General features: G+C 38.6%; 1 protein-coding gene across 1 annotated transcript; it reads right to left on the bottom strand.

Annotated features, from left to right (window-relative positions):
* Positions 1–663: 663 nt before the first annotated feature.
* LOC121376492 lies at positions 664–2,280 on the bottom strand. Its single transcript, XM_041504377.1, has one exon. It carries the CDS (start codon positions 2,075–2,077, stop codon positions 986–988), a length of 1,092 nt encoding a protein of 363 aa, XP_041360311.1. The 5' UTR covers positions 2,078–2,280; the 3' UTR covers positions 664–985.
* Positions 2,281–12,170: the final 9,890 nt, after the last annotated feature.

The raw sequence follows: 12,170 nt of genomic DNA, 5'->3' as shown, positions 1-12,170 counted from the left end.
TCTTACGACAAGAGCAGTTGGTCTAAAATACCCTGCGGTAATAAGACTGAACTACTTCCTAGACAGACTTCATGTGGGGTCAGATATTACGCCCATGTGGGCCGAACTTTGATGTAAGGATGTTGTAATTCAATAGTATACAACGCAAAGAACACCGTTTTGAACTGAAAATGCTAGGGTTCAGGACCCAGTTTTTCAACGCATAGTTAAATTAACTCAGGGTTAGTCTAATATTTTCCTTTAATTATCATTGCACAAATATAAAATAAACTTTAGATTTTATTATGTATGGATACTTTTGATTTGTTCTAAATCAAGCTTTAACATTGTTTTCAATTTTTATTTGTATTGATCAGTGGCGTAGCGTGGGTTGCCAGCGCCTGGGGCAAAAAATGTATTGCGCCTCCTAACCAGTGGACCGTTAGCATTTCCCGAGTCCCTTCCACCAGTCCAGAATTTTGCGCCCGGGGCAAACGCCCCGGTGGCCCCGCCCACGCTACGCCACTGGTATTAATACAGTCCTTGGTTTCGAACATTTCTTTTAACCACTGGTTAAGCCAACTAACGTTTGAACGACTGGCCCCAGAAGAAGAATAAACGGACAGTTTGGTATGTACATTAGACAGAGATATAAAATTGTTATTACATCTTTTATTACAGTGCTTAATACGGTACTAAAGCAACACATGAAAAAAAGAGCAAAAGTTAACAAACAAAAGTCTAAAAGAATAATTTGTTCATAAAAATATTTGATTTTATGTCATTTCCAAAACGGTTTACGTTTTTGTTGTCTTCTCGATATTGCCAATAGCACCTTGTACAAAATACATTACAATATAAAAGTCTTATATCTTTGAAACGAAGCATTAATTGTTGTTGTTTATTGTAAAACATGTTTATAACATTTTGATAGAATCTTAAGCTTGTGTGATGTTCCATAAATATGTTTCACGTCCTATCAAAACATACCATGTCCTACCGTATCCTACCGTCTAGAATCACCGCTTGATATTCTTTGAGAGATCTCTTGGTCGCTGTCCAATAAACTGGTCGAGTACGGCTGGACTGGTACGTCAAGAGACAGTTTCCCACGACTTTGTACCGCCGCCCGCTGGTCTCTCATATGGGCAAGCACCTTCTCTTTCCTACAGATGTAATGTCGAAACGCACCAAATATAAACAGATCCCAGAATCCTCGAGAAAACGAAAACAGCTGAAACAATCTGAACGCACTGGCATCGTTGATGAGAAACAATGCCGATTCGTAGTCTATCAAAAACATCGTCACCTCCAGAGGGAAGTGACTGACCACGAAGCAGACGTAGAGAGCGAACGTGAACACTATGACAGATATGGAGGGTCTGTACGGCCGTCCGGGCTGGTAGGACGTCGTCTTTTTACTAACGAACAAAATAAAGAGGGACAGAGTCCCCAGGGAGGGGAGCAGGAACATGACAAGGAAGTCCAGAACCACGAACACTTTAAACACGTGCATGAACTGCAGGGAGATGAAGCACAGCGCAACGTGTGTCAGAGGTTCCTCCTGAAACACGTAGTACTGGGTGTGGTACAAAACCACGGACCAAATGTTATAGGAGGCGGCAAAGAACCAAATAAGACTGGTGAAGAAGAGACACCGCCCCGCCGACAGAGGGCGCAGTCTGTGATCCAGAGACGCCAATATTCGTTCCGTTGCTAAAAATAGAATCGAAAACGCTATGGCCGTTTTACCGACGTTTGAAAAATAGTAGTAACTTTTGCATAAATACGGCGACAGATCGTAAACAAATTTCTGGGCGATGTCGAGTGGCATTGTAACGACGGCAGTCATGAGGTCTCCCACGGCCACGGAAAAGACTAAAATGTTGGTGGCCTGTCCTAAAAGTTTTCTTGTAAAGTATAAGAACAGTAACGAGATGTCGCCCAGTATGACGACCACGTTGAGCGTCACCTCAAGCACCAGGAAGAACCAGGGCATCTTCTGTGTGTCGAAATTCCTCCCATTCACCAACGTCATGTTCAGAACACGTTCTTCCTCGGACATATTATTACACGATCTAAAAATTAAGCATTCCATGTTTGCTATAGGCTCTACAAGGTATCGATTATGAGCATGTCACGGATAGTATACACGTAGTAGTGCGGATTGCGGTTGGCTAAAGGGGTCGCTAATCTTGCCACTCATGAGGGTAATTAGCCCCAGCACATGCTATCCGTCGCCATTTACACATTAAACGTGCGATATCCAGTGGTCTGTGATTGTTTCCCTTTGGGCGTCGTTGGCTGTAGCACAGATTACAATTCCATTCCGTCCACGATGAGTGGTTTAGACTGCAAGAAAAATAAGACATAATTATGTATATTGAAATGGACAACTGAAAAAATAGATACACCAGGTAAGAATAAACATAATACAAAATAAAAATTCAACATTTTGTGTAATTCTTAGATATCTTTTGTTTTTATTGAAATATACCATGAAAAATCATTTCTGTTAAAGATATACAGTATTATAGGCAATAATGCTGTATTAATTTTGTTTTCCTAATTAAATATTCAGTCTTCCGCAAGTCTAAAATTATAGATTTATAAATCAAGCAAAATGCAGTAACGACAATTACTCCCATTATCTTTAATGCTAGGCTTTAAAATGTTAACCTTTGTCAATACGGAGCTTCGCTTAATAAGGATTTATCTGCACGTTAGTACACAAGGTCATCGGTCATTACAGATTCTTAGACATGGGTGTATGGATTTATAACTGAGACGTACGTTAAGACGTGATATATGACTACGTTACCATTATGTGGTATTTAGGTAAGCCTACAGCTGAAGAAAAAACAAACTTTATTCGTTCTGAAAGTCATCACTGGTTTTTTTTACAGACTGACAAGCAGATAGACAGACAAATTGTTTATTAAAGTTTCACTTATTAAATATACAGCATCACCAAATACAATTTAAAAAAGAGGAGTCTAAGATGGCATTGGGCAACTCTACGTGGAGCCAGTTACACCAGCCGGTGAACTAAGTGTTCCGGCGAATTATTATGTCAGCCAGTCTTATATTCTTTAACCAGTGAGCCAATTGGCCTTCCACTGAGTTAGTACGTCAGCCAGTGAGTTACTCTGTCTGTGAGATATTGCATCATATGGTGTGACACTGCCAGCCAGTTAAAGTGACAGATCCTAGTTTTTAAACACTAGGCATATTTTTCACAATTATAACCGTTTTTGATAACTGAAATCGGACAATACTTCGATTTTACTGTTTAGATTATCCATTTCCGTACATCAGAAGTGTTTCAGGTCATCGTGGATTTTAATATCAGAAAATGAATCTTGGATATTTTTAAAAACGCACGTGCGTCTGAGAAGCAACGGTTATGGAGTCGAGTTCTAATATATTTGTAAGGGTATTTCACCGTTTTAACGTCACAGACTCTTGTTTCTCTCTTTTGAAACTTTATTCAAATGTATTATAATTTTTTTTGATGAACTAAACTGAATGTCCATTTTTTACGGGTTCAAACTAGGGTCTGTGACTTTAATTACTGAGTCTCCCTATTGAGGTATGTAAATAACTATTAGAGTCAGTCGGCGAGATACTCGATGAGTCTCCCTATTGAGTTATGTAAATAACTATATGAGTCAGTCGGCGAGATACTCGATGAGCCAGCGAGTTATTAAATCAAAGAATTACGGACTTATTAGTTGTAGCTGGTGAACTGTTAGCCACAAAGCGCTACTGACTGAATGGATCCGTGGGTTAAAGCGATTCATTAAAAGTAAGCGACTAAATGATTGATGAAAAGAACAAATGAGAGGAGGAAGGAAGGGAGGAAGGAAAGATCGTGTAAATAAATGAATGCTTAAGTTAATAAATGCGTAAATTAGCGAGTGCATGTTTTATAGAAGCTTCTCGCACATGGACGTAAGTGTTATTGGTCGAAATCAAAGGATGGTGAAAAGAATTGATTAATCAAGGGTATGGATCGTGTTAAGTCGGAAAAGCCCCGTGTGTCAATCAAACCAAGTGCCGCCATTGTTAGTACATAATTCACCAGACCAGTCCGCTTCACACTTGTCCGGACTGCAGTTCACAAGGCACCGGTGTCAGCCTAATGAACATTGCTAAGACATGTGGCAGTATTTGGCTTTAGTATGCATATACACGAAACTGACAAATTACAGAACGTAAACATACGAAACTGACAAATTACAGAACGTAAACATACGAAGCTGACAAATTTTAGAACGTAATCACATGAAACTGACAAATTACAGAACGTAAGCATACGAAGCTGAGAAAGTACCGAATGTAAACAAACTGAAACTAACAATCTGACATGGCAAACCATAGAACGAAAACATACAAAACCAACAAATTACAGATTGTAAACACACGAAACCAACAAATCACAGAACGTAAACACACGAAATCGACAAATCACAGAACGTAAACACACAAAACAGACAAATCACAGAACGTAAACAAAGTGAAACTACACCTGAAACTGACAAATTAGATAACGTAAACAAACTGATAAATTACAGAAAATAAACTTACGAAACTGACATATCTTAGAACGTAAACGTACGAACTGAAAATAATTACAGAACGTAAACAAAATGAACTGACAAATCATAGAACGCAAACACACGGAACTGACAAATCATAGAACGCAAACACACGGAACTGACACATTACAGCACGTAAACACACGAAACCGATAAATTACAGATCGTTAATACACGAAACTACAATTGAAACTGACAAATTACAGAACGTAAACAAACTGATAAATAACAGAAAAAGACACACGAAACTGACAAATTACATAAATTAAACACACGAAATTGACAAATTACAGAAAGTAAACACACGAAACCGACAAATTACAGAAAGTAAACAAACTGATAAATTACAAACGAAGCTGACGAACTATAGAACGTAAACACACGAAACTGATAAATTGCAGAAAGTAAACACATGAAACTGACAAATTACAAAACGTAAACACAAGGAAATGACAAATACCATAACATAAACACACAAAACTGACAAATTAAAGACCGTAAACACATGAAACTGACAAATTGCAGAACGTAAACACACGAGTATGACAAATTACAGAAAGTAAACACATGAAACTGACAAATTGCAGAATGTAAACACAAGGAAATGACAAATACCATAACATAAACACACAAAACTGACAAATTACAGACCGTAAACACACGAGTATGACAAATTACAGAAAGTAAACACATGAAACTGACAAATTACAGAAAGTAAACGCACGAAATTGACAAATTATAGAATGCAAACACACGAAATTGACAAATTACAGAAAGTAAACGCATGAAACTGACAAATTACAGAAAGTAATCACACAAAACTGACAAATTTTAGAACTAACAAAACTGACAAATTACAGAAAGTAAACACACGAAACTGACAAATTATAGAAAGTAAACACACAAAACCGACAAATTACAGAACATAAACACCCGAAGCTGACAAATTAAAAAAGTAAACACACGAAACTGACACATTTCAGAAATTAAACACACGAAACTGACACATTTCAGAAAGTAAACGCACGAAACTGACACATTTCAGAAATTAAACGCACGAAACTGACACATTTCAGAAATTAAACACACGAAACTGACAACGTAAGCATATAGAAGTTACAGACTTCATAGAAAGATAGTAAAAAAATTTAAAAATGACAAATCATAAAACGGAAGCACCTGAAAATGACAAGTAATCAAACTACTGACAGAAGTTACAGACTTCATAGAAAGTAAACAAATAAAAAAAATGAAAAATCATAAAACGGAAGCACCTGAAAATGACAAGTAATCAAACTACTGACAGAAGTTACAGACAGAAATATGACAGAAAACGAAAGTGATGAAACAGAAATTGATAAATCATAGAACGTAAACAACTTGAACTGATAAATTATTGAACGCGAACACACAAAACTGAAAAAACATAACAAGTAAATACATTAAATTGAAAAATCATGAAACGTAAATACATGAAAATGACAAGTAATCGAACTACTGACAGAACTTTTTGACAGAAATATTATAGAAAACTAAAGCGAATGAAACAGAATTTAACAAATCACAGAACGTAAACACGAAACTGACAAACCAATGGAATTGAATAATTATAGAACGTGAACATGAGAAACTGAAAAACCATAATAAGTAAACAAGTTAAATTGAAAAATCATAAGTAAATACATTAAATTGAAAAAATACATAACAAAGAAACACATTAAATTGAAAAACCAATACAAATAACAAATAAACTCATTAAATGGAAAAACCATAACCAGTAAACACATTGAATTGAAAACCATAACAAGTAAACACATTTAATTGAAAAACCACAACAAGTAAACACATTAAATAAACACTTTTATAAAGTGTATTTGTTGCAGGCAAATGGATTAAATTGATCACCATTAGGTTTATAATTCCAAACTTTAAATAGCTATTAATCGGTACCATTCCTAAATTTCCATGAAGCACCGGTCCGCTTGACCAATGAAATTGTAGTTACATCTGTACGCAGTGTACATTTCGCCAAACACAAGTCGTAAGAAATATTAGTTGAGAACAATATATACATTTATATACATGTAGGTGGATCTGGTCTTGTCGTTTGTGAATTCTACATGTCAACTGAATTTGAACGATATTTGAACTATATTGTACATATACTCTTCAAAAATGTAGGGAACCTGGAATATTAATGTTAATATCAACTATTCGACCGAACATACGTTTTGACCACAGACATCATAGTAAAGAACGCTTAGGTCTGTTTATTAACACACCGAAACACATTCCATAGTTTGCACATGCATCATGCAGTTGCCCCGTACACGTGCGTGGGGTGTCATTCTCGATTTTGACAATTCCAGGAAGGTCCATTAATCACTGTGGAACATTATTTCTGTCAATCCTTTTCATTCTGTTCATCATACAGTTGTTATTGCTTTGTTTTTAGTCATTTTTATTGTTTGAATTTGCGATTTACTGATCAAAAACGTCAACTTTCAAATTTCACTTCTGACCCCAATCGTCCTTCAAGATCTTCGGTGGTCATAAAACCTACTGTAATACTGAACTACCGGTTGTAATGTTGCCCAAACAATTCACTATTATCATATAATCACTTCCCTCAGCTAATATAACTTACAATTTTGGCAACTGTAAATTCTTATTAGAGTTCCCTATTTTTTGGGAAGAGTATATATTATCATGTTACAATGGAAACAAACTCAGGACAGTTCTACACACTGTACACTTCACACATTTTTAGAGAAACTTTATTCAGTGAAAGGTCTCTGACCCAAAATACAACCGAGTGAACACAAATAATCGCATGCGATTCGCATTTCCATTGCATGGTGATTTCCAATATGTACGTAGACCGCAATGGGAGATATTTTAAATACTACTAGTAAACTGATGGTATGGTGCATTTATGGTATTAATGACACACATCTTCACTATTCATTCACTATTATAAAGACATTTTAATATAATTTACAAAATGTTACACATTTTCAGCTCGTGTTATTTCATTTACCAGCTGCATGTACACCACCAGTTGTAACCTATATAGGCCGGGATACGGGGGAGGGGGGCTTTTGATTTCCACTCACCGCTGATTTCATATCAGGAAAGCAGATGCAATAAGCGAATTGAGCTTCATTTGAAACTACAATAACAATGTTTTAATTCTGATTGATTGCCTCCTATGATGGGGCAGAACCTATGTTCTGGAACAAAACTGGCCGAGTGATCGATCATCCTGAAATACGACCCATGTGTGTCCACTATCACGGAGTTAATGCTTTATGAGACCACTGGGTGTAATAACCATATTCTAGCTTTACACCGTGACAACACATTCCTAATTTAAGAGTGAATTAAATTCGCATGCGCTATGCATTTCGAAGGTTTTGATGGGGAATACTAATATATGATTTCTAAACCGTGTAGGGTTTGCTAGAAATGTTTTTATTGTTGTTGTTTTGTGCTGTTTGTATCTTGTGGTAGGTTTTTGTTGTTGTTGTTGTTGTTGTTGTGTGTGTGTGTGTGTGTGTGTGTGTGTGTGTGTGTGTGTGTGTGTGTGTGTGTGTGTGTGTGTGTGCTTGCGTATATACGCTGGCGTGTTTGTGTATGTGTGATATTTTGGGTGTCTGTGGTGGTTGGAGGTTAATGCAAATTAATTAATATCTTTCTATGAGATGGATACTGATCCATTCCCTTCCCCACTGTGAATATTTCTGGAACAGCCAATATGAAGAACAAAAAGGGAAAATGTTTGGCTAACGACATCCCACTTGGGGTTGAGGTGTACTAAGAATTATAAATACTGTGTTTATATTGTTTTAGCATTTAGTGACAATTCTTCGCCGCCCCAACTCCACCACAACAAATCTGCGTCTGACTCGAGCACATTGTTTACTGATATTAAATACTGTAATAAATAGAACATGTATCTATTTAAATCCACTACCGAATGACAGAACTGTGATGTTAATTATTCATATTAAACATAATTATGAACTAGAAATAACTATGCCTATTAACATTCAAAGTACAAAACCGAACTCCAAGTCGTATGTTTATACAACTGCTGCATGCACTACGCAAACTGTGCATGCATCATATATCTACTAGAGAATATCCTTCGAACAATTAAAACGACACAATGATTAGTGATTCAAAGATCATATCTGTGTACAAGATAGGGCCTCTAAGATATTTGCACAAGGCCATGACATCAGTACAAAATCAGGGCAAATACGTGTATAATTCCACGTAGATAGAAAACAAATACGACCAAATAGGTACTTGACGCTAGGAATGGTAATACTAATAAATGTCCATACAAATTTCAACGCTCTCGGAAAACAAAACAAAACCCCATTGGAATTAGGAAAATTATCTATCTCTGTGTTCTATACCGTGGGACAGGCCTTAATGCTGTACTGTCCCTGGGGTGATGGTATTGCCACTAACAAGTCCTGAAGCATGTCATTTTGTGACAATTATACGTGTTAATAATTGACCAGACTCAATAACAGATTTTTGCCGGATTTCGTACGGTATCACTATACAATGGCACCGTAAAAGTAATTTGTATCGATTAGCCTGGGGCGACAACAGCCACTGGCTGGTAAATCAAGGACATGCACTGCAGTTCACCACTAGATAGTTTCGGGTCTCTAGGCCAACCTCACATGCAGCAGGTCACCACAGGATAGTCTCGAGTCGCTAAGTCAACTACAGATGCAACAATTCACCACAGCATAGTCCTGAAGAGTTAGATCAACTACAGAAATAACAATTTACCACAGAATAGTCTGGGGTCGCTAAGTCAACTACATATGCAACAATTCGAACCAGAATAGTCCCGAGGCGTTAGATCAACTACAGAAGTAACAGTTTACCACAGAATAGTCTGGGATCGCTGGTCAACTACAGATGCAACAGCTCACCACAGGATGGTCTTGGATAGCTAAGTCAACTACAGGTGCAGCTGTTCACTGTATGCTAGTCTTGGGTAGCTAGGTCAACTACAGGTGCAGCAGTTCACTGTAGGCTAGTCTTGGGTAGCTAGGTCAACTACAGATGCAGCTGTTCACTGTAGGCTAGTCTTGGGTAGCTAGGTCAACTACAGATGCAGCAGTTCACCACAGGATAGTCTTGGATAGCTAGGTCAACTACAGATGCAGCAGTTCACCACAGGATGGTCTTGGATAGCTAAGTCAACTACAGATGCAACAGCTCACCACAGGATGGTCTTGGATAGCTAAGTCAACTACAGATGCAGCAGTTCACTGTAAGATAGGCTTGGATAGCTAGGTCAACTACAGGTGCAGCTGTTCACTGTATGCTAGTCTTGGGTAGCTAGGTCAACTATAGATGCAGCAGTTCACCACAGGATAGTCTTGGATAGCTAGGTCAACTACAGATGCAGCTGTTCACTGTAGGATAGTCTTGGATAGCTTGGTCAACTACAGATGCAGCAGTTCACCACAGGATAGTCTTGGATAGCTAGGTCAACTACAGATGCAGCAGTTCACCACAGGATAGTCTTGGATAGCTAGGTCAACTACAGATGCAGCAGTTCACCACAGGATAGTCTTGGATAGCTAGGTCAACTACAGATGCAGCAGTTCACCACAGGATAGTCTTGGATAGCTAGGTCAACGACAGCTGCAGCTGTTCACTGTAGGATAGTCTTGGGTAGCTAGGTCAACTACAGATGCAGCAGTTCACCACAGGATAGTCTTGGATAGCTAGGTCAACTACAGATGCAGCTGTTCACTGTAGGATAGTCTTGGATAGCTAGATCAACTACAGATGCAGCTGTTCACTGTAGGATAGTCTTGGATAGCTAGGTCAACTACATATGCAGCTGTTCACTGTAGGATAGTCTTGGGTAGCTAAGTCAACTACAGATGCAGCAGTTCACCACAGGATAGTCTTGGATAGCTAGGTCAACGACAGCTGCAGCTGTTCACTGTAGGATAGTCTTGGATATCTAGGTCAACGACAGCTGCAGCTGTTCACTGTAGGATAGTCTTGGATAGCTAGATCAACTACAGATGCAGCTGTTCACTGTAGGATAGTCTTGGATAGCTAGGTCAACTACAGATGCAGCTGTTCACTGTAGGATAGTCTTGGATAGCTAGGTCAACTACAGGTGCAGCAGTTCACTGTAGGATAGTCTTGGGTAGCTAGGTCAACTACAGATGCAGCAGTTCACCACAGGATAGTCTTGGATAGCTAGATCAACTACAGATGCAGCTGTTCACTGTAGGATAGTATTGGATAGCTAGGTCAACTACAGGTGCAGCAGTTCACTGTAGGCTAGTCTTGGGTAGCTAGGTCAACTACAGATGCAGCAGTTCACCACAGGATAGTCTTGGATAGCTAGGTCAACTACAGATGCAGCAGTTCACCACAGGATAGTCTTGGATAGCTAGGTCAACTACAGATGCAGCAGTTCACCACAGGATAGTCTTGGGTAGCTAGGTCAACTACAGATGCAGCTGTTCACTGTAGGATAGTCTTGGATAGCTAGGTCAACGACAGCTGCAGCTGTTCACTGTAGGATAGTCTTGGATAGCTAGGTCAACGACAGCTGCAGCTGTTCACTGTAGGATAGTCTTGGATAGCTAGATCAACTACAGATGCAGCTGTTCACTGTAGGATAGTCTTGGATAGCTAGGTCAACTACAGATGCAGCTGTTCACTGTAGGATAGTCTTGGATAGCTAGGTCAACTACAGATGCAGCCGTTCACCACATGATAGTCTTGGGTAGCTAGATCAACTACAGATGCAGCTGTTCACTGTAGGATAGTCTTGGATAGCTAGATCAACTACAGATGCAGCTGTTCACTGTAGGATAGTCTTGGATAGCTAGGTCAACTACATATGCAGCTGTTCACTGTAGGATAGTCTTGGGTAGCTAAGTCAACTACAGATGCAGCAGTTCACCACAGGATAGTCTTGGATAGCTAGCTCAACTACAGATGCAGCTGTTCACTGTAGGATAATCTTGGATAGGTAGATCAACTACATATGCAGCTGTTCACTGTAAGGTAGTCTTAGATAGCTAGGTCAACTACAGATGCAGCTGTTCACTGTAGGCTAGTCTTGATAGCTAGGTCAACTACAGATGCAGCTGTTCACTGTAGGCTAGTCTTGATAGCTAGGTCAACTACAGATGCAGCTGTTCACTGTAGGGTAGTCTTGGATAGCTAGGTCAACTACAGATGCAGCGATTCACCACAGGATAGTCTGGGGTCGCTATAAGTTGGAATGACTCTAGATCGGCACATCAAAACAATAATATGAGTAAAACCTTCACGTGATGAATATAAAATAAATATAAATGATTATTTTAAATGGACAGACCCTAGTTTCAGCCCATGAAAATGCACGCTAAGTTTTGTTAATCTACAAACCTGTAACACATTTGGATAAAGTTACAGTTCAATGAAACATGAGTCTGTGACTTTGAAATGGTGAAATATCCTCTAAAAATAGACTAAAACTCGACTCCATAACTGTTACTTCTCAGACGCACGTGCGTTTTTAAAGATATGAGAAAGACA

Source organism: Gigantopelta aegis, chromosome 6 (assembly GCF_016097555.1).
Source record: "Gigantopelta aegis isolate Gae_Host chromosome 6, Gae_host_genome, whole genome shotgun sequence".
NCBI classification, from domain to species: Eukaryota; Metazoa; Mollusca; class Gastropoda; order Neomphalida; family Peltospiridae; genus Gigantopelta; species Gigantopelta aegis.
Note: the sequence above shows the minus strand (reverse complement) of the source record. Positions and strands in the feature narration are given on the sequence as shown.